The sequence below is a fragment of the Giraffa tippelskirchi genome, chromosome 6 (assembly GCF_054371585.1).
Source record: "Giraffa tippelskirchi isolate mGirTip1 chromosome 6, T2T-mGirTip1v1.2.pri, whole genome shotgun sequence".
Taxonomy (NCBI): domain Eukaryota; kingdom Metazoa; phylum Chordata; class Mammalia; order Artiodactyla; family Giraffidae; genus Giraffa; species Giraffa tippelskirchi.
Genome location: NC_137280.1, coordinates 123,213,041 through 123,236,909, shown reverse-complemented (window position 1 = coordinate 123,236,909; position 23,869 = coordinate 123,213,041). Strand labels below are relative to the sequence as shown.

General features: G+C 42.9%; 2 protein-coding genes across 8 annotated transcripts in view; one reads left to right on the top strand and one right to left on the bottom strand.

Annotated features, from left to right (window-relative positions):
* Nucleotides 1–23,869, bottom strand: part of CTNNA1 (catenin alpha 1) — a 370,505-nt gene that overhangs the window by 177,810 nt on the left and 168,826 nt on the right. Inside the window, exon 1 of one of the 7 annotated variants that reach the window (XM_081500834.1) lies at nucleotides 5,082–5,358. The exons of 4 other annotated variants lie outside the window; for them this stretch is intronic. The gene's annotated coding sequence lies outside the window, so the exon portion shown is untranslated. Of the gene's footprint in view, nucleotides 1–4,260; nucleotides 4,646–4,686; nucleotides 4,770–5,081; nucleotides 5,359–23,869 lie in introns of those variants that run through there. 2 more of the 7 variants (XM_081500829.1, XM_081500830.1) reach the window with 2 other exon arrangements.
* On the top strand, nucleotides 762–23,378 carry LOC145510225 (uncharacterized). Its single transcript, XM_081500974.1, has 2 exons — nucleotides 762–5,113; nucleotides 23,249–23,378. The coding sequence occupies exon 1, from the start codon at nucleotides 4,162–4,164 to the stop codon at nucleotides 4,612–4,614; it is 453 nt and encodes a 150-aa protein (XP_081357100.1). The 5' UTR covers nucleotides 762–4,161; the 3' UTR covers nucleotides 4,615–5,113; nucleotides 23,249–23,378.

Genomic DNA, 23,869 nt, shown 5'->3' with positions numbered 1-23,869 from the left:
GGGGAGAGAAAATGGAAAGTTACTGTTTAACGGTTATGGAGCTTCAGTTTAGGACAATGAAAATTTTTTCTGGATAGGGACAGTGACAGTGGTTACACAACAAAGTGAATGTACTTAATGCCACTAAAGTGTACATATAAAGATAATTTAAACGGTACATGTTGTTATGTATATTTTTAAAAGATAATGAGAATGTCCTAATTAGGTGCAAATTTTAGAATTTCCAGTAAGTTAAAGATCACTTTCAACAACAATGATCAATGTCTCAACAGAAGAGGCATCAATCAGATGGGTAGTATTTGTGTAAAGAGAAGGACGGAGCATTCCAGAACAAATGCCTGGCAGATGCAGAGACGTATAGCAATAATTCACAATAGAAGATAAGGCTGAAAAATAAGTTAGAGCCAGGACTTAGGTGTTGAATGCCAATCTAAAATTCTGACTAGTGCAACAAGACAGCAGTGTATCTCCTCAAAAGACTAATAAGTATTGCTTGTATGTAAAAGACTGAATGGTGGAGGGAAAGACAGTAAGAAATTCAATTAACTTAAGCAGACACTTACAGAGCAACAATAATGTTCCAAATTCTCAGATTATAAAAACTGAAGAGAGAGGAGGAGTGGGTAGTGACTGGAAAGGGATTTCTAGAGTACTAGTAATTTTCTGTTTCTTGATCTGGATGGTAGATATGATGGTGGTCACTCAATTCATGAAGCAGTACTCCTATCATTTAAATGCTTTTCTATATGTAGGCTATACTTTTAATTTTTTTGTTTTATTAATTTTTTTGTTTTATTAAAAATAAAAAACTGATCAGTTCAGTTGCTCAGTTGTGTCTGACTCTTTCCGACTCCATGAACTGCAGCACGCCAGGCCTCCCTGTCCATCACCAATTCCCGGAGTCTACCCAAACTCATGTCCATTGAGTCGGTGATGCCATCCAACCATCTCAACCTCTGTTGTCCCCTTGTCCTCCTGACCTCAATCTTTCCCAGCATCAGGGTCTTTTCCAATGAGTCAGCTCTTCGCATGAGGTGGCCAAAGTATTGGAGTTACAGCTTCAACATCAGTCCTTCCAGTGAACACCCAGGACTATCGCCTTTAGGATGGACTGGTTGGATCTCTTTGCAGTCCAAGGGACTCTCATGAGTCTTCTCCAACACCACAGTTCAAAAGCATCAATTGTTTGGCACTCAGCTTTCTTTACAGTCCAACTTACATCCAAACATGACTATCGGAAAAACCATAGCCTTGACCTTTGGTGACAAAGTAATGTCTCTGCTTTTTAATATGCTGTCTAAGTTGGTCGTAACTTTCCTTCCAAGAAGCGTCTTTTAATTTCATGGCTGCAGTCACCATCTGCAGTGATTCTGGAGCCGACAGTCAGCCACTGTTTCCCCATCTATTTGCCATGAAGTGACGGGACCGATGCCATGATTAGTTTTCTGAATGTTGAGCTTTAAGCCAACTTTTTCAGTCTCCTCTTTCACTTTCATCAAGAGGCTCTTTAGAAAAATGTGCATATAGAAATTATATAAATTTCTAAATATAAATTATATAAAATGGATATAAAATGTAATTTTGTTTTATATAAATATATTAAAATATACATACATTATAAAACAATTTATCCAGAGAACTACAAGCGGTTTTGATAGTTCAAAAGTTAATCTAAAGTGGAAGCAGAGAGAAGGGAAAACAAGAACTTATAAGAGGAAGACAAGATGGAAAGGATTTCATCTGATTACAGCTGGGTGGAAAGGAGTAAGGCAATGAAATGAGTATAGTTCTCTTTCACCCAAAATATCAACTTGGTAATCAAGGCCCTCCATAATCTGACTGTTGCTCATCTGTCATAGTTCCACCCACAAGCCAGATTCCATAAAGAAAAGACTCCTTCCTCCTTCATTCAATGGGCATCTAATGTTTTCTTTACTCTCCAGGCCAGGTACCATGCCAAAGACCAAGGCTCACTTTCTAACAGAAAAGACAAACAGGAATATCAATAACAAGGTGCAGTTCAACAGAGTACACCACCTGGTGGAAGAGATCTGCTACCAAAAAGGAAAGCGCTAGCTTGAAGTCTTGTAACAGGACTAAGAGCTCATCATAAAAATGATGGAATACAAAGGGGGAGAGGGCTCATCACTGAGCAAACAACACAACAACAGTAACATAATCCTAGACCCCTATGCCCAATTCATATTTCATATGTTATGCCTATCTCACTTCTCCAAAATACAGCTCCCTTTATCTCTCCACTCTCAGTCCCACCATCTTCCTAGCTCAACTCCCTACTTCCATTTGTACACAATACAAGCCCTGTAAGCACTAGCAGGAGTGATCTTAAAAAGGAAATCAGATCATGAAACTCCCTACAACGGTTTCTTACAACTCTTAGAAGAAAATCCAAACATGTTATCTGGAGTTTCCTGGCAATTTCATGTGAGGCCTTCCCCTCACTCAAAGAACTGAGTTACACAAGTCTTCTCTTAGGTCTCTAAACACATGGAGTTCTTTCCTGTCTCAAGACCTTCAGGCAAGCCAAGATCCCTGTTTCCTCTGTCTAGATCTTCATCAGCAAACAAACCCCAACAACCAGGTCTGTCGGTCCTGTCTCACACTGTCCCTTTCTCAAAGCAACCCCAGGACTCCGCCAGTTACTGCCTATCTCCACATCTGGTTTAGATCTAGAAAAGAAAAAGGTATCTCATTCTGGTCCTCGAGTTTGAGAAGCCTCTTGGGACACCCAAGAAGTTCTCTGGTGTACAAATGATCCTATGGATCAAGTGAGACTTTCTAATTCAAAAGAGAAGCTTCCACTTTAGCATCAGTGTTGGACTTTTAACCTAAGTTTGATGACAGGAAGACTATGCAGAGAAGTGATCCTCAACTTAGAGGAAGAAGGCACCCCTGATCTCTAACTCACTGTATGGAATGAGATGTTGCTAATGAAAGGAGGTTGACACCCCATCAATGATGTAAGGCTTTCGAGATACGTTGGATAGAACCCCTGGTAAAAGTGTATAGAACAAGTAAAACCAAAAAAAAAAAAACCCAGACTGAGAAACAAGAACCAAGAGTAAAAGGAAAACCAGGAGAGATTTAGATCACAATTCCATAAACTCCTTAGCCCTTTTATGCTTCCTCCCAACCAAACCCTACTTCTATTTCATCCAGTTCAAAAGCTGTCCTCTCCTGGAAGCATTCTGGTGTTATCTAAACAAAACTTACTAGCCCCCTTTCCTTGTCTCCACCAGTTTTTATCATTATTATTATTATCTATTATTATCATTATTATTATCTAAGACTAACCATTCACATTCTTATCAATACTTTTATGGTAGTAAACGTCATCATTCTTGTACTACACCTGGGGTGTGTGTGTCTTTCCTATTACACTGTGAGGTCTTAGGGTTAGAGACCGTTTCTTATTCAACTGTGGGTGCTTAAAGTGGATAAAAAAATATTTAACTTAGTAAAAGTAAATAATTGGGCAGAGGCTCTGGATAACTTCTCAACCAGTTCCTCTTATAAAACAAAATAACATCCTAATTAACTTGATTTATAAACTCATCCTTTCCTAAAGTAACCTGTAGTGTCTTTAAAAATCACTGCTAAAGAAAATACCCTCTCATCGGAATGCCTATCCTGTTGCAACAACACAATGGTGTAATCATTTCCTTCACCGTAAACAAGAAAAATCCTTAACTTGGTTGGAGACTTACTTTTTTAACATATCTTACTCTATTCTAAATTATTGTAACTTTTGTCCAAAACACACACACAAAATGTTACGAAGACGCAGGGGTACATAAGAGGGTGTGAGTCCTGGATCTGAGCCAACTGCCGCCCGCATTATTGGGAAGCCATTTCTGCCAAGCCAAGGTTAGGCATTTCGTCAACATTTTTTTCCAACAAGTGCTTCACACACGCACACTCCTTTAAAAGTTAACAAAAAGAGATTCCAAAGCCACTCGTGAAAACTAGGACTAATCAGAATTAAGTACTTCCAATTAACCAGCACAGTAAGTCAGAGTAATTTCAAAACAAAGGTTAACTCGGTGCACGCCAAAAGTCCACACAAGGGTGTGGCGCCCATTCCCAGCCAGGCTGTGTCATGGAAAGGGCCACAAACTTTCACATTCGCTCGGACCGGCAATGCGGGTCTGCGGGCTCAGCCCACGTCGCGTCCATCTGACCTGGAAGTTTCGGTGGTGGGGGAGGGGGGCGACCACAGAAACCACAAACCACACGCACTTCAGAGGAAAACTCAATTCCCGGAACCACCAGCACCAGGAGCAACCCGCAGACTCTTCCCCACAAGCAAGGCGGCCGCGGGGTCCCAGCGCGGGTCTGGCGCGCGCACCGAGTCCACTCGAACAAAGTTTAAGACACCGGGAGAAACTTTCCAGAGAGGAAGCGCCGCGGCAGCGCGGGGTCCGCCACTCGCTCCGCTCCAGCCGCCGCGGCCCCTCAACTTCCCGAAGGCCAGGAAGCGCCGGCCCCGCCCGCCGGGCCAGGGCCCAGGCCGGGGGTCCCGCCGGGGAAGCGGGCCGAAGGCCGCACCGGCGCCGGCCTGAAGCCCGATTCCGGGGGAGGTCGCTGACGTGACCGCGCCCGGCCCGCCCACTCGAGGAGCCCCTCGGACGGTTGCGGAGCCCGCACTCGCACGAAGACAATTACCTGCGGCGAGCCGGACGAGCGCTGGAAGACTCCAGAGGCCAGAAGCCGACGGGCCGCCGCTTTGTCTTCCCCAGTCCTGCTCCGAGGAGGAAATGGGCCGCCCAGCGCCCCCGCCCCCGGCCCGCCCCCCTCCCCGCGGCCCGAGCCCCGCCCGCCCTTCCCAGCACCTCCCTCCGGCGCGCTCTTCCCAGCGCCTCCCGCTGCCGCCCAGCTTTCCCAGTTCTGCCTTTGGGGACGAGTCCTCGACCAAAGAGGCTGGCAACTCCAGACCCGGACCCCTAAAAGGACCTCTTACTCTCCTCCCTTCACCTCTGAGTTACTTCATCCCAGGCTACTAGTGACCAAAGATGGGAGTGACACCCCTACCACCCCCGAGAGGAAGGAGGAATGCTCACTCCTGGAACAGCCCGCGAGCGGGGGAGAGCAGGTGAGTCACCGCTCCGCGCACAGGTGAGTCTCCGGGCGCGGCCGGCTCAGGCCCCACCCACTCGCTGGTGCCCCAGGGAGCGGGCGAGGGAACGCAGAGTCCCGGGCAGCTCCTCTGAGGAGTGTCACAGGTGTTCCTCAATGACCGGCTTCCGGAAAAAAGTGCTCTAGCCCCCGCTCCTAGTTTCACAGTAAGAGAAACTGAGGCCTCTTAGCTTGAGGCGAAGTGGAACTAGAATCCGACTCTAGGGACCTCATAATGTTCGATGGAAGCCCTCCGAGAAATCACCTAATCCATCTGTCACTTGACAGATGGGGTAACCGAGAGCTCTCCTGATGGAGGACAAGAATCTTGTCACAGCGGTGTCCCCTCCTGAGATTGCCCCCAACGCGCACGTGCGCACACACACACACACAAATTTGAAGGACCTGGCATCTGTCCCTATGACTCTGGCCATTTAGGGAATTTTATTCTCTGTGTCCTTTCTTAACTTCCTGGTGAGTGTTCTCCCCAAAAATCTACAAGATAGATAAAATACACATTCACTATCAGCCTGGTATAGAAAACACTAATGACTTTTTTTCTCCATCAGGGGATGATGAACACGGTTGATTTCAGTATTCGTCTATAAATCCAAAATAGTACAAGACAACAATACCCACAGAGCACTGAACAAGGTGCTAGGGAGACCTCCCTTCAGCATGTTTACCCTTTACTACTTATATCTCCCTTTCCCAGGAAATTCAAACTCCTGGAAGACAGCAGCTGTGTTCCCTACAGCACCCAGCACAATGCTCATCCCATAGGCAGTTAATGTCTGTGGATGAATGTGCCCGCTGTAATTCAAAGCACTATGGATTTGGGCTAATTGGGAGTTGCTGACAAAAGGCAGTAGGACTATGAAGGGAGAGAACAACCTTCAGGAGACAGACCTTAACAAGGCCATTTTTGTCCAGCCATATCTCATTCTATGTCTAGCTTCAGAACCTTTGCTCCTATGGCCTCCTCTGCCTGGAGTGGCTATGGCTTCCCTCCCCTTCCCCCACTATACTTAGCTACCTTAGAACATAGTATTCAATCAATAAATATTTGAACTAACAAGAGATATGAGTTAAAGGATTATGTTCCATAACTTTGTATATTCATCACTTCACTGAAGTTACCAGTTACTTAGTTTGCAAGGTCCCGTGTTCAAAAATTGCTAACCATTTCAAGATCCCAACATCAGAGCATTAAACCAAGCATGGGGCTTCCCAGGTGGCACAGTGGTAAAGAATCTGCCTGCCGATTCAGGAGACACAAGAAATGTGGGTTTGATCCCTGAGTTGGGAAGATCCACTGGAGGAGGAAATGGCAACCCACTCCAAGATTCTTGCCTAGGAAACTCCATGGACAGAGGAGTCTGGTGGGTTACAGTCCATGGGGTCACAAAGAGTTAGACACAACTGAGTGCACGCGCGCACACACACACACACACACACACACACACACACACGAGAAGCCTTCCTAAGCACAAGGCCCTGGTATAGATTGAATGTTTCCCCTCTCCCCCAAATTTATGTTGAAAACCTAATGCCCTCAGTGATGGTATTAGGAGATGCGGCCTCTAGTACGTGATTAGGTCATGAGGGCAGAGCCCCCATGAATAGGATTTGTACCCTTATAGAAGAGGCCCCAGAGATCTCCCTTGCCCCTTCTGCCATGGGAGAACAGAGCTTTGACTACAAATCAGGAAGAGAGCTCTCCCTACAACATGATGATGCTAATGTCTTGATCTTGGACTTTCCAGTCTCTGGAACTGTGAGAAATAAATTTTTGTTATTTATAAGCTACTCATTCTGTGTGGAGAAGGCAATGGCAACCCACTCCAGTACTCTTGCCTGGAAAAATTCCATAGACGGAGGAGCCTGGTAGGAGCCTGCAGTCCAGGAGGTCGCTAAGAGTGAGACACGACTGAGCGACTTTACTTTCACTTTTCACTTTCATGCATTGGAGCAGGAAATGGCAACCCACTCCAGTGTTCTTGCCTGGAGAATCCCAGGGACGGGAGAGCCTGGTGGGCTGCCGTCTATAGGGTCGCACAGAGTCGGGCACGACTGAAGCAACTTAGCAGCAGCAGCAACAGCAGCAGCAGCATTCTGTGGGTTGGGAAGATCTCCTGGAGAAGGAAATGGCAACTCACTCCAATATTCTTGCCTGGAAAATCCCATGGTCAGAGAAGCCTGGTGGGCTACAGTCCATGGGGTCGCAAAGAGTCGGATACGACTAAGCGACTTCACTTTCACTTTCATTCTGTGGCATTTTGTTATAGCAGCCCCAAAAGAATAAGACAGGTCCTAAAGATGAAAGTGTGGATTTGTTTGAGGAAAAGAAGGATCAGATGACAGAAAAAGAATATGATAAGAGACTTGCAGTATTCCCTGTAAGCTATGGTGAGTCACTTTCTGACCCCTGAGAAACCATGAAAAGCTTACTAGGGGCAACTTGAGCATTCATTAAGTCCAAGGCACCTGCTATGTGATGGAGCAGCAGCAATGAATAACACTGACTTTAAAACTGAGATAAAATTGAGATCCCTGTTCTCACAAAATTTGAAATGTAATAGAAGAGACAGGTATTAAAACAAATAAACTACAAAAAAAAGTCAAGTGTGAAAACAGGGTAGAGCAACAAGTAGATTTAGGTGAAAAGTAACCTAATCTGGGGCTTCCAGGTGCTGGCAGTAAAGAACCCACCTGCCAATGCAAGAAATGTAAGAGATGCAGGTTCAATCCAACCTGCATCTCTTGGAAATGAGTCCAAGATGGCGGAGTAGAAGGACATGGGCTCATCTTCTCCTGCAAGAACTCCAAAATTACAACTTGCTGCTGGATAACCATCAACAGGAGAATGGTGGATCCCACCAAAAAAAAGACACCCCTGTCCAAAGGCAAAGGAGAAGCCCCAGGAGGACCTTAGGAGGGGTGAAATCGCATTTAGAATCAAAACCCATACCCGCCAGAGATGCTTGGAGGGTGCAAACAAAACCTTGTGCACACCAGGAGACCCCACAGAGACTGAGCCAGACATGCATTTGAGTATTTGAGTGTCTCCTGAGGAGGTATGGGTCCGCAGTGCCCTGCCACAGGGGCAGGGACTCTGGATGCAACAGACCTGGGTGTGGTATAAGCCCTCTTGGAAGAGGTCACCATTAACTCCACCATAGAGCCACCAGAATTTACACAGGACTGGGGAAACAGAAGCTTGGAGGGCACAAACAAAACCCTGTGCACACCAGGACCCAGGAGAAAGGAGCAGTGACCCCACAAGAGACTAACTCAGACTTGCCTGTGAGTGTCCAGGAGTCTCCAGCAGAGGTATGGGTCAGCAGTGGCCTGCTGCAGGGTCTGGGGCACTGACTGCATCTATGGGTGCACAGATCTTTTGAAGTAGGTCACCATTATCTTCATTACAGGTCAAACAACAGAGAGGGAACACAGGCCCGCCCATCAACAGAAAATTGGATTAAAGATTTACTGAGCATGGCCCCGCCCATCAGAATAAGACCCAGTTTCCCCCATAGTCAGTCTATCCCATCAGGAAGCTTCTATAAGCCTCTTATCCTTATCCATCAGAAGGCAGACAGAATGAAAACCACAATCACAGAAAACTAACCAAACTGATCACATGGACCACAGCCTTATCTAACTCAATGAAACTATGAGCCATTCCTTGTAGGGCCACCCAAGACAGACGAGCCATGGTGGAGAGTTCTGGCAAAATGTGGTCCACTGGAGAAAGGAATAGCAAACCACTTCAGTATTCTTGCCTTGAGAACCCCATGAACAGTATGAAAAGGCAAAAAGATAGGACACTGAAAGATGAACTCCCCAGGTCAGTAGGTGCCCAATAGGCGACTGGAGAAGAGTAGAGAAATAACTCCAGAAAGAATGAAGAAACAGCCAAAGAGAAAACAATGCCCAGTTGTGGATGTGATTCATGATGGAAGTAAAGTCCAATGCTGTAAAGAACAATATTGCATAGGACCCTGGAATGTTAGGTCCTTGAATCAAGGTAAATTGGAAGTGGTCAAACAGGAGATGGCAAGAGTGAACATCAACATTTTAGAAATCAGTGAAATAAAATGGACTGGAATGGGCGAATTTAATTCAGATGACCATTATATCTACTACTGTGGGCAAGAATCCCTTAGAAGAAATGGAGTAGCCATCATAGTCAACAAAAGAGTCCGAAACGCAGTACTGGATTCAGTCTCAAAAACGACAGAATGGTCCTTCTGTTCGTTTCCAAGCCAAACCATTCAGTAACACAGTAATACAAGTCTATGCCCCAGCACAAATGCCAAAGAAGCTGAGGTTGAATGGTTCTATGAAGACCTACAAGACCTTCTAGAACTAACACCCAAAAAAGATGTCCTTTTCATCATAGTGGACTGGAATGCAAAAGTAGGAAGTAAAGAGATTCCTGGAGTAACAGGCAGGTTTGGCCTTGGAGTACAAAATGAAACAGGACAAAGGCTAATAGAGTTTTGCCAAGAGAATGCACTGGTCATAGCAAACACATTCTTCCAACAACACAAGAGAAGACTACACATGGTCATCACCAGATGCTCAAAACTGAAATCAGGTTGATTATATTCTTTGCAGCCAAAGATGGAGAAGCTCAATAGAGTCAGCAAAAACAAAACCAGGAGCTGACGAGGCTCAGATCATGAGCTCTTTATTGCAAAATTCAGACTTAAATTGAAGAAAGTAGGGAAAAGCACTAGGCCATTCAGGTGTGATCTAAATCAAATCTGTTACGAACATACAGTGGAGGTGATGAATATAGATTCAAGGGATTAGATCTGATAGACAGAGTGCCTGAAGAACTATGGATGGAGATTCATGACATTGTACAGGAGGCAGGGACCAAGACGATCTCAAAGAAACAGAAATACAGAAAGGCAAAATGGTTGTCTGAGGAGGCCTTACAAATAGCTGAGAAAAGAAGAGAAGCTAAAAGCAAAGGAGAAAAGGAAAGGTAAACCCATTTGAATGCAGAGTTCCAAAGAATAGCAAGGAGAGAAAAGAAAGCCTTCCTCAGTGATCAATGCAAAGAAATAGAGGAAAACAATAGAATGAGAAAGACTAGAGATCTCTTCAAGAAAATTAGAGATACTAAGGGAAAATTTCATGCAAAGATGGGCAGAAATGGTAAGAGCCTAAAAGAAGCAAAAGAGATTAAGAAGAGGTGGCAAGAATACACAGAAGAACTATATAAAAAAGATCTTCATGACTCAGATAACCACAATGCTTTGATCACCCACCTAGAGCCAGACATCCTGAATGTGAAGTCAAGTGGGCCTTAGGAAGCATCACTACAAACAAAGCTAGTGGAGGTGATGGAATTCCAGCTGAGCTATTTCAAATCCTAAAAGATGATGCTGTGAAAGTGCTGCTCTCAATATCCCAGCAAACTTGGAAAACTCAGCAGTGGCTACAGGGGTAGAAAAGGTCAGTTTTCATTCCAATCCCAAAGAAAGGCAATGCCAAAGAATGTTCAAACTACTGCACAATTGCACTCATCTCACACACTAGCAAAGTAGTGCTCAAAATTCTCCAAGCAAGGCTTCAACAGTACGTGAACCGTGAACTTCCAGATGTTCAAGCTGGATTTAGAAAAGACAGAGGAACCAGAGATCAAATTGCCAACAATCACTGGATCATTGAAAAAGCAACAGAGTTTCTGAAAAACATCTGTTTCTGCTTTGACTACACCAAAGCCTTTGACTATGTGGATCACAACAAACTGTGGAAAATTCTTCAAGAGATAGGAATACCAGACCACCTCACCTGCCTCCTGAGAAACCTGTATGCAGGTCAAGAAGCAACAGTTAGGACTGGGCATGGAACAACAGACTGGTTCCAAATTGGGAAAGGAGTATGTCAAGGCTGCATATTGTCACCCTGCTTATTTAATTTATATGCAGAGTACATCATGCGAAATGCTGGGCTGGATGAATCACAAGCTGGAATCAAGACTGTTGGGAGAAATATCAGTGACCTCAAATACACAGATGATACCACCCTTATGGCAAAAAGCAAAGAAGAACTAAAGAGCCTCTTGATGAAAGTGAAAGAGGAGTGTGAAAAAGTTGGCTTAAAACTCAACATTCAGAAAACAAAGATCATGGCATCTGGTCCCATCACTTCATGGCAAATAGATGGGGAAACAATGGAAACAGTTTCAGACTTTCTTTTCTTGGGCTCCAGAATCACTGCAGATGGTGACTAGAGCCATGAAATTAAAAGACGCTTGCTCCTTGGAAGAAAAGCTATGACCAACCTAGACAGCATATTAAAAAGCAGACACATTACTTTGCCACCAAAGGTCCATCTAGTCAAACTACGGTTTTTCCAGTAGTCATGTATGGATGTGAGAGTTGGACTATAAAGAAAGCTGAGCGCCAAAAAATTGATGCTTTTGAACTGTGGTGTTGGAGAAGACACTTGAGACTCTCTTGAACTGCAAGGAGATCAAACCCATCAATCCTAAAGGAAATCAGTCCTGAATATTCATTGAAAGGACTAATGCTGAAGCTGAAACTCCAATACTTTGGCCACCTGATGCAAAGAACTGACTCATTAGAAAAGACCCTCATGCTGGGAAAGATTGAAGGCAGGAGGAGAAGGGACAACAGTGGATAAGATGGTTGGATGGCATCATCAATTCAATGGACATGAGTTTGAGGAAGCTCTGAAGAGTTGGTGATGGACAGGGAAGCTTGGTGTGCTGCAGTCCACGGTGTTGCAAAGAGTCGGACACGACTGAGTGACTGAACTGAACTGAACCTAATCTGGGGTTCAGTGACCCAAGGAAATCACCTTTATGCTGTGACCCACTCTTGCCAGACTTTTTCACTCAACTCTCCACCCAAGCTCCACCCTTTATCAAGGTCAGTAATGACCTCCATGATGCCAAATCCAGTGATCAGTCTCTGCCCACAGTTGACTTGTACCATCAGCAGTGTTTAGTCACTCTCCCCATTAAAATACCATCTCCATTGGATCTCCGAGCACTAGGCTCTTCTGATTTTCCTTCAGCCTCCCTGAATACAACTTCTGAGACTTTGTTAATTTCTTCTACATCTTCCCAACCTCTAAATAGTTTCCAGAGTTCTCAAAGTGAAGTCTAAGAACTCCTGACACCTTTCCAAGGGATTGTAAGGTAAAATCTATTTTAATAGTGATACTAAAATACCATTTGCTTTTTTCATTCACAATCTCTTATGGTGTAGAGTGTTTTACAGGTTGTGTGTATGCTCAGTTGCTAATTTGTGTCCAACTCTTTGTGACCCCATGGACTATAGCCCTCTGTCCATGGGATTTCCCAGGCAAGAACACTGGAGTGGGTTGTTATTTCTTACTTCAGGGAATCTTCCTGACCCAGGGATCAAACCTGGGTCTCCTGAATTGGCAGGCAAATTCTTTACCACTGAGCCAGCTGGGAAGCATTCTATAGGTTACATGAGGTATAATATGGTATCACTCAGAATGCAGAAGCAGATACATGAATCCAGCTTCCTTGCATTAAGCCAGACATTAAAGACATTTGCAAAAATGCAAAACAATGACATTTCTCCCCTTGAATTTTCTTTTGTTTTAGAAAACATTGTTATTTTTCTTTTTAAAAATACTGTTTACTTTAAACCAACGCCTATAAAAGCACATCTGCCAAAATAAACTTTAAGACTTTCTATATTTAAAAAAAAAAAGCTATTTATGATAACATGTAATACTACAGTCAATACTGATAGATCAAACCCCCATAAAGAAAAGCTCTTTAAGAGCCTCAAAAAATTTTAACAGTGTAAAAGGACCTTGAGATTTAAAAGTTTAAGAACTGCTGTTAAGAGTGTCCCAGGACTCCATCCTTAAACTCTTTTTCTGTCTACCATCAACCCATTAGAGATCTCATCCAATCTTTTTGCTTTAAATATGCTGGCAACTGTAGGTTTGTTTTTCAACCTGAACCTTTCCCTCTGAATTCTAAACTCGCAGATCCAACTCCCTACTTGGTACCATCATAAGGATATCCAGAAGGCACTTAGGCATCTCACACTGTATGTCTATGTGTCCAAAACTGATTTCCTGAAACCTCTGTCCAAACCTACCAATCTAACAATTTTCTTCATTTCATAAACGGCAATCCCATTCTTCTAGTTGTTTAGGCCAAAACTTTGGAGTCATCTTTGACTATTTCATGCACACATTTCATATTTGATTCCTCAGCAAATCCTGTGCCTCTTTCTTCAACATATATTTGGAATCTACCAATTTTTTACCATTTCCACTGTTACCATCCTGAGTCAAGCTATCATCATCACTTAGCTTGAATTTCATGTGCGTGCAACCTCAGTCACATCCAACTCTTTGTGATCCCGTGAACTGTAGCCCTCCAGGCTCTTCCATGGGATTATCCCAGCAAGAATACTGGAGTGGGTTGCCATTTCCTCCTCCAGGAGATCTTCCTGACCCAGGGATTGAACCTGCGGCTCCTGCATTGGCAGGCAGATTCTTTACCACCTGGGAATTTAACAGGAGTCTCCTAACTAGTCTTCCTACTTCAGCCTTTGCCTCCCTCAGTCTGTTCTCAATTCAGTAGTTGGAGTGATTCTATTAAAAAATTTAATAAGTCTAAACATGTCACTACTACTCTGCCCAAAACCCTCCAGTGGCTCCTGTCTCAGACTAAAAGGCAAGTTCCATATAAGGGCCTCCAGAGCTCACCTGCCCCCACACACCCCTCTGACACACTGGCCTCTTTACTATTCCTGGAACACTTGGAGGCAGGCTCTCGCCTTAGGGCCTTTGCTTTCTGCCTGGAATGTTCTCCTCCAAATAGCTGCCTGACTCACTCCTTCACCTCCCCCAGGTCTTTGCTCAGCTTTCACTTTCTTGGTGAGGCTTCTTCTTGGCCGCAGGATCTAAACTCGCATTCCCTCCCCCCAGCATCCCATCCCTCCTTCATTGCTTTATTTTTCTCCCTAGGATGTATCACCATCTTACATATAAAGTCATATAGTATACATTTATACGTATATTTTCATAATTATTATTTTCTCCTAATTCTCACTAGAATTTAAGCCCCATGAGGGTTAGACTTTTTGTCTGTTTTGTTCAGTGCTATGTCCCTGGTACCTGGAATATACTTCTAGAAGAGGACCTGAAGGACATGGTGGTGGTGGTTTAGTTGCTAAGTCATATCGAACTCTTGCGACCCCATGGACTGTGCCCTCCAAGCTCCTCTGTCCATGGGATTCTCCAGGCAAGAATACTGGAGTGGGTTGCCATTTCCTTCTCCAACATAGCAGGTCCCTCAATATACATTTGTTAAATGAATGAAAGAAAGAATACATGAGATGTATAGAAAAGTCATTGACTGTATGGATAGGGAAGGAAGGAAAGAGTAATTCCAGACAAGGGACAAGCAAGTTTGACAGCCCCAAATCCCACTACTGGAAAAGAAGTTCTGTGATTTGAGAGCAGTAAAGCAGGCAGAGGCCAAACTGGAGAAGGCTTTGTGAGGCTTCAGACTTGATTGTGAGGGAACGGGGCACCACAGAGGATTTCAAACAAAGAGGAAAGTTGATCACATTTTGTTTTTTTAAAAATTCATTTTGCAAAAATGCAGATTGTAAAGCAATGCACATAATATCCCATTTATGTTTGAACACTGTATACATATTTGTTTTAATGCTCTTTTCTCACAGCAGCTGAGCCATTTAAATCCCACCATCTGTTCAAAACCTCCAGGTCTTCCCATCTCACTCTAAAGAGTGGTCTTGCCCAGCAACCTCAAACTCATCTTTGGCTTTTCCCTTCTATCTTTCCACTCCAAGCTACACTGGAGTCCTAGACATTCCTGTAACACAAGGAAGCACTTTCCTTCCTCAGGGCCTTTTCATTTCCCATTTCTTCTGCTTGGAATGGTCTCCCAGATAGCTCCTTAGCTCACTCCATGGCTTCACTGAGATCTCTGTTCAAATATCACCTTGTCTAAGAGGCTTTCCTTAGTAAAATAACACTAGCACCCTTTCTTCCCCTCTCCATTTTATTTCTTAGCACTTGTCACCACCTAACATATTAGGGGTTTCAACATCTGGTCACAGAGACCTTCCCTGACCACATCCCATACACCCCAATCCCTCTCCACCCACGTTACTACATTCTCTTACTTACAGCACTTATCCCTTCTCTAGAATTGTCTTGTCTAATGACTTCTTTTCTTTTTTTATTAATAATTTTATGTATTTATTTATTTTTGCTGTGCTTATTCATCCTTGCTGCACAGGCTTTCTCTAATTGCAGCGAGCAGGGGCTACTCTTTGTTGTAGTGCATGGACTTCTAATTGCAGTGGCTTCTCTTGTTGAGGAGCACCGACTCTAGTGCACGCAACCTTCAGTAGTTGTGGCATGTGGGCTCTAGAGAACAGGCTCAATGGTTGTGGTGCATGGGCTTAGTTGCTTCATGGCATGTGGGATCTTCCCAGACCAGGGATTGAACCCATGTCTCCTGCACTGGCAGGCAGATTCTTTACTACTGAGCCACCAGGGAAACTCCTGATATATTTTCTGTCTCCTTTATTATATTATAAACTGCATGAGGACAGGAATCTTGTCTGACTTTTTTTACTTCTCTGCTCAAATAATTTAGCACAGTGCCTGGAAGATAAAATGCACTTTACAAATATTCGGAGAAAGAATGAGTGGCCATAGATATAGAAGGAAAGCCAAGTGTCATTGAAGTTAAGGACTTGTTCACTAATGTTAGTTGATGATATCTGGGTTGAAACTTCAGGTTTCAAGTTCGGATTGATTAAAGTGCATCAAGGATGTTAAGGAGGACTTCTATGGTGGTTGAGTGGATAAAAACCTGCCAATGCAGGAGAAATGGATTCCTGGTCCAGGAAGATTCCACATTCCTGGTCCAGGAAGATTCCACATGCCTCGGAGCAACTAAGCTTATGCTCCACAACTACTGAGCCTGCGCACCTAGAGCCTGTGCTCTACAACAAGAAAAGCCATTGCAATGAGAATCCTGCACACCGCAATGAAGAGAAGCACCCACTTGCCACAACTAGAGAAAAGCCCACGCAAAACATGAAGACCTGGCACAGCCAAAAATAAAATAGATAATTAATTAATAAAAAATAATACTTCTAAACAAAACCCCCAAAAAACGATGTTAAGGAAAAAATAGTTCAAAAAAGTCAATCAGAAAGACTTCATGGAGTATTCCGAAAAGTAACATAAAATAATGTCAAAATGTCAATAAAGATGAACCATCAGAGATCATTTTAAAGATTTTCTACATTGCATTGTGTTGTTGTTTAGTTGCTAAGTCTTGTCCGACTCTTTGCGACCCCATGGACTGCAATACGCCAGCCTTCCCTGTCCATCACTATCTTCCAGAGTTTGCTCAAACTCATGTCCATTGGCCAACAATGCTATCCAACCATCTCATCCTCTGTCACCCCCTTCTCCTTATGCCCTCAATCTTTCCCAGCATCACAGTCTTTTCCAATGAGTCGGCTCTTCGCATCAGGTAGCCAAAGTATTGGAGCTTCAACTTCAGCATCAGACTTTCTAATGAATATTCAGGGTTGATTTCCTTTAGGATTGACTGGTTTGCTCTCCTTGCTGTCCAAAGGACTCTCAAGAGTCTTCTCCAGCACCACAGTTTGAAAGCATCGATTCTTTGGCCCTCAGCCTTATGGTCCAACTCTCACATCTGTACATGACTATCGGAAAAACCATAGCTTTGACTACACAGACTTTTGTTGGCAAAGTGATGTCTGCTTTTTAATATGCTGTCTAGGTTTGTCATAGCTTTCCTTCCAAGGAGCAAGCATCTTTTTAATTTCATGACTGCAGTCACCATCACCATCTGCAGTGATTTTGGAGCCCCCCAAAATTATAATCTGTCACTGCTTCCACTTTTTCCGCATCTATTTGCCATAAGTGATGGGACCAGATGCCGTGATCATAGGTTTATTTTTTTTTCTTAGTTTTTTGAATGTTGATTTTTAAGTCAGCCTTTTCACTCTCCTCTTTTATCCTCATCAAGAGACTCTTTAGTTCCTCTTCACTTTCTGCTGTTATAGTGATACCATCTGCATACCTGAGGTTGTTGATATTTCTCCTGGAAATCTTGATTCCAGCTTGTGATACATCCAGCCCAGCATTTTGCATGATGTACTCTGCATATATAAGTTAAATAAGCAGAGTGACAGTATACAGCCTTGTCATACTCCTTTCCCAATTTTGAACCACTCTGTTGTTCCATGACCAGTTCTAACTGTTGCTTCTTGCCTTGCATACAGGTTTCTCAGATGACAGGTAAGGTGGTCTGGTATTCCCATCTTGAAGCATTTTCCACAGTTTGTGGTAAGCCACATAGGTCAAAGGCTTTAGCGTACTCAATAAAGCAGAAGTAGATGTTTTTCTGGAATTCCCTTGCTTTTTTCTATAATCTAAAAGATGTTAGCAATTTAATCTCTGGTTCCTCTGTCTTTTCTGAATCCAAATTGTACATCAGGAAGTTCTCAGTTCACGTATTGTTGAAGCCTAGTCACTTTGCTACCATGTGAAATGAGCACAACTGTATGGTAGTTTGAACATTCTTTGGCATTGCCCTTCTTTGGGATTGGAATGAAAACTGACCTTTTCCAGTCCTGTGGCCACTGCTGAGTTTTCCAAATTTGTTGGCATATTGAGTGCAGCACTTTCACAGCATCATCTTTTAGGATTTGAAATAGCTCAGCTGGAATTTCATCACCTCCACTAGGTTTGTTTGTAGTAATGCCTCACACTATAGGATGTCTGGGTCTAAGTGAGTGACCACACCATCCTGATTATCCGGGTCATTAAGTCCTTTTTTATATCAGTCTTCTGTGTATTCTTGCCACCTCTTCTTTTTTATTTTTTTTGCCACCTCTTCTTAATCTCTTCTGATTTCTGTCCTTTATCATGCTCATCCTTGCTTAAAATGTTCCCTTGATATTTCCAATTTTCTTCTTCAAGAAAAAGATCTCTAGTCTTTCGCATTCTTTTGTTTTCTGCTATCTGTTTGTATTATTCGTTTAAGAAGGCTTTCTTATCTCTCTTTGCTATTCTCTGGATCTCTGGTTCAGTTGGGTATATCTTTTCCTTTCTCCTTGCCTTTGGCTTCTCTTCTTTACTCAGCTATTTGTAAAGCCTCCTCAGACAACCACTTTGCCTTCTTGCATTTCTTTTTCTTTGCGATGGTTTTGGTCACTGCTTCCTGTACAATGTTATAAACCTATGTCCATAGTTCTTCAGGCACTCTATCAGATCTAATCCCTTGAATCTATATTCATCACCTCTGTTGTATATTCATAAGGGATTTGATTTAGATCAAAAAGCCTAGTGCTTTTCCCTACTTTCTTCAAGTCTGAATTTTGCAATAAAGAGCTCATGATCTGAGCCTCGTCAGCTCCTGGTCTTGTTTTTGCTGACTCTATAGAGCTTCTCCATCTTTGGCTGCAAAGAATATAATCAATCTGTTCTCGGTATTGACCATCTGGTGATGTCCATGTGTAGAGTTATCTCTTGTGTTTTTGGAAGAGGGTGTTTGCTATGACCAGTGTGTTCTCTTGACAAAACTCTTTGCCCTGCTTCATTTTGTATTCCAAGGCCAAACTTACCTGTTATTCCAGGTATTTCTTGACTTCCTACTTTTGCATTCCAATCCTCTATGATGAAAAGGACATCTTTTTTGGTGTTCTAGAAGGTCTTGTAGGTCTTCATAGAAACTTTCCACTTCAGCTTCTTTAGCATTATTCGTTGGGGCATAGACTTAGATTACTGTGATGTTGAAAGGTTTGACTTGAAAACAAACAGATCTTTCTGTCATTTTTGAGAATGCACCCAACCACTGCATTTTGGACTCTTTTCCTGACTGTGAGGGCTACTCCATTTCTTCTAAGGGATTCTTATCCACAATAGTAAATATAATGGTCATCTGAATTAAATCTCCCCATTCCCATCCATTTTAGTCCACTGATTCCTAAGATGTCGATGTTCACTCTTGCCATCTCCTGCTTGACCACATCCCAAGTTACCTTGATGCATGGACCTAATATTCCAGGTTCCTATGCAATATTTTTCTTATAGCATCAGACTTTACTTTTACCACCAGCCAACTGAGCCTCATTTCCCAGCCTCTTCCTTCTTTCTAGACCTACTTCTCCCCTCTTCCCCAGTAACACATTGGATACCTTCTGACCTGGGGGGCTCATCTTCCAGTGTCATCTTTTTGCCTTTTCATACTGTTCATGGGATTCTCAAGGCAAGAATACTGGAGTGCTTTGCCATTCCCTCCTCCAGTGGACCACATTTTGTCAGAACTCTCCACTATGACCATCGGTCTTGGGTGGCCCTGCACGGGTCGAAGGCAATGGCACCCCACTCCAGTACTCTTGCCTGGAAAATCCCATGGACGGAGGAGCCTGGTAGGCTGCGGTCCATGGGGTCGCAAAGAGTCGGACACAACTGAGCGACTTCACTTTCACTTTTCGCTTTCATGCACTGGAGAAGGAAATGGCAACCCACTCCAGTACTCTTGCCTGGAGAATCCCAGGGACAGCGGAGCCTGGTGGGCTGCCATCTATGGGGTCGCACAGAGTCGGACATGACTGAAGCGACTTAGCAGCAGCAGCAGCACGGCATGGCTCATAGCTTCATTGAATCAAGCCCCTTCACCACAACGAGGCTGTGATCCATGAAGGGCTATATTGTGAGGATTTCATTATTATTTATCTACACGTGCTGGTAAATAGATTACCAGTTTACAAAGCACGTTCCTGAATGTTATCTCATTTGAGGAGGGAAGAAGCAGAATGAGTAAAGATCTAAAAACAATGAAGATGAGAACTGACTGGGCAGCTTTGCAATCAGAGTTTGGAAAGACTTTACCACTTGTTTGTTGCCATGAAATGATGCGCACCCCCTCCCCCAATAAGGCCCATGTACATGGTGCTAAGTTGTTTCAGTTGTGTCCGACTCTTTGCAACTCTGTGGACTGTAGCCCGCCAGGCTCCTCTGTCCGTGGGATTCTCCAGGCAAGAATACTGGAGTGGGTTGCCATGCCCTCCTCCAGGGTATCTTCCTGACCCAGGGATCAAACCCGAGTCTTCTGTGACTCCTGCATCACAGAAGGATTCTTTTACTACAGAGCCACTAGGGAAGCCCAATAAGGCCCATAGCAAAGATCAAAAGAACTCTTGGATTAGCCTGAAGAAAGACAACAAGCAAAGTCAGATTTGGACAGGAGAGAAAAAAACTAAAGGTAAAACTTAAGGGTGGGACCACATCAGGGTCAAAGGCAATTGGATGCTTGGTGGTCCTGGTTGCCTTTCTGTTCCCTTTCAGATGAGTAGGGGAAAGCCATAAAGCCCTGCCATCCTGGCAGTGTTATCTATTAGCTTAGCTAACACCAGAGATTTTCCTCATTTCTGTATAGCTCAGTTCACAACACTGTCTGTACCTTAAAATCACCTGGAAAGGTTTTTTAAAAATATGATACCCAGGTACCACCTCAAAGACTCAGATTCAGTTGTTCTTAGGTAGGGATAAGCATTTTAAAAATCTTCCTGGGTGGACTTCCTTGGTGATCCATTGGTTAAGAATCTGCCTGCTAGTGCAGGAGACACAGGTTTGATCCCTGCTCTGGGAAGATTCCACTTGTCAAGGGGCAACTAGGCCCGTGTGCCACAACTACTGAAGCCCACATGCATAGAGCCCACACTTCACAAGAGAAACCGCTGCAATGAGAAGCCCATGCACTGTAACTAGAGAGTAGCCTACAATCACAACTAGAGAAAGCCCACAAGCAGCAACAAAGACCCAGCACAGCTAAAAATAAAAATATATATATAAACAACAACAACAAAAAGTATCCCTGGGTGATTCTCCTGTGAAGCCAGAACTGAGAATCACTGATAACTTATCTAAGGCTGGAGAGAAAACAAAGTCAAATCAGACATACCTAAAACTCATTCATTAATTCATTTCTTCACAGAATCATAGTTATTTTAATACTCAATAACTGAAAATAATAATGGTTTGTATTTACTAAGTCTTAGATACATGTTAAGAACTTTGGTTCCATGTTAAGAGCTTCACATGTCATCAAAACTTCTTAACAGTCCTAAAGTAGTTACTACTGTATCCCTCATTCTGTAAATGAGAAGCAGAAGTTTGGATCACACTGGGAATATGGCAGTGCTGAGACCCAGATCAACCAGAATCCAGAACCAGACTCTTAACCTTTTCCCACTTAGCCTCTGAAATGTCAATGGCTTTTAAAAACTCTTTGTTGACCTGCTACATTCAGAACAGTTTTCATTTTAAGACTATATTATGATGGAGGTAATTTCAATCCCTAGTTGTTATACTATTACAACAATGTGATAAGTGGGGCTGGTTGGGGGTGTTTTAGGGGGTGGAGTGCCAGGACAGGTGCTCACTTGTATCCTTTACAGGCCTCTTCTAATAGGAGAATGCTACTGGCTTTAATCAGTGAGTTAAGCTGTAAATAAAAACAACCAAACTTAGGCCCTTGACACTTATGAAACATGCATGATGTTCTCTTTATTTGTGTTATTCATCTTCCCTGTAGAAACTAAAATCAAGATTTAGTTTTTAAAATCAGTAAGCAGTGGGTGTTCATGATTCTTTCTCCTCTGACATGATCAAAGATGTTTACACAAAAACAAAAACTCCCCTTGCCCTTTCATGCTCATATTTTTATTGATAACAATGGAGAAAGAGAACCTGAAAAGAGAAAAGTTAAAGACAACCAAACACAGTCATATCTAAAAGAAGTCTTTTAAAAAGGGAAGGAGATGGAGATGGGTGTGGTGCTTTATTCTTCTTTTTAAAGTATCAGTAGGCTTTATTACAGAAAGCTTGTTCTTTGTATTCACCATTCTAAAAATTCTTTGACATTTTTAGATTTTTATAAGGGTATGAAATGTTCTATTAAGAATTGTTGCACTGTAATATAAACTCAATTAATACACTTTAGATTTCAGATGTATTAGTGAATGAGTCATTTGTCTCCATTCATTGCTTTCATTGCTTAGCAACAATTTTTCTAAATTCCAAGAAACTCTGAGAAAAAGAAAACCTGTTTGAACAGAGCAGAGATATACATCTGCCAAGAATCTTTAATGCCCACATGTGTCCCCAGATGGACACTGAATACAGGAGAACTTAAAGTAGAAGCCGGGCAGCCTTTGTCTTTGGTTTGCCCAGAATGAATTTGATTCAGGTTGACTAGAGTTAGGCGGTCAAGTAGGCCCTAGGATCCCCAGACTCCATGAGCTCACAGTGCAGTCTGGCCAACATATATTCCCTCTTGTCTGTCTCCCGCCATCAGTTCTTACCAGTCCAGCTTCTTTATTTCTTTAGTCACAGTAACTCACTCTTCTATCTGCCCTTGAGTTTGGCAGGACCTGCCCCTCTATCACAGAAGACCATTACCATATTCATTCATTCATCCATTTGTTTGCTCAGTCAACAAATATTTTAGAGCACCTACTATGTGATGTGCATTGTACTAGATCCTGGAAATAAAGTAGTGGGCAGTCCTCATGAAATTTACATTCCAGAGACAGAGAAAGATAATAAGTAGGTAACAGTTAAATAAACAATGTGATTTCAGATAGGGGTAAGTGCTAAGAGTGACTAGGAGGAAGCATGCTTATTTGGATAGAAAGGTCAGGAAAGGTCTCACTGAAAAGGTGATCTTTGAGCTGAGACCTGAATGACCAGAAAGAGTCCTGTGATGGGGCAGAATATCTCACGGGAGGAAACAGCAAGTGTAAAGGCTTGAGGGTGGGGGAAAGCGTGGCATATTCAAGGAACATGAAAAAAGCAAGTGTGTGAGGAGTGAAAAATGAGGAAAAGATAGTACTGCATAAGGTCAGAGGAGTAGGCAGGAGCCAAATCACGTAGGACCTTGTAAGTGATGGTAAAAAGTTTGGGCTGTCCTTTAAGAGCAATGCAAACCCCCTCAGACTATTAAGAAATGAAGTGACCATGATCTGATTTGCATTTTTAAAAGGTCACTGGACTGCTATATTAAGAATGAAGTGTGGCAGAAATCCCTTGCATTCCTATACTCCAAGAATGAGAAAACAGAAAGAGAAATTAAGGAAACAATACCATTCACCATTGCAACAAAAAGAATAAAATACTTAGGAATATATCTACCTAAAGAAACAAAAGACTTATATATAGAAAACTATAAAACACTGATGAAAGAAATCAAAGAGGACACAAACAGATGGAGAAATATACCGTGTTCATGGATTGGAAGAATTAATATAGTGAAAATGAGTATACTACCCAAAGCAATCTATAGATTCAATGCAATCCCTATCAAGCTACCAATGGTATTTTTCACAGAACTAGAACAAATCATCTCACAATTTGTATGGAAATATAAGAAACCTCGAATAGCCAAAGCAATCTTGAGGAAGAAGAATGGAACTGGAGGAATCAACCTGCCTGACTTCAGGCTCTACTACAAAGCCACAGTCATCAAGACAGTATGGTACTGGCACAAAGATAGAAATATAGATCAATGGAACAAAATAGAAAGCCCAGAGATAAACCCACGCACATATGGACACCTTATCTTCGACAAAGGAGGCAAGAATATACAATGGAGAAAAGACAATCT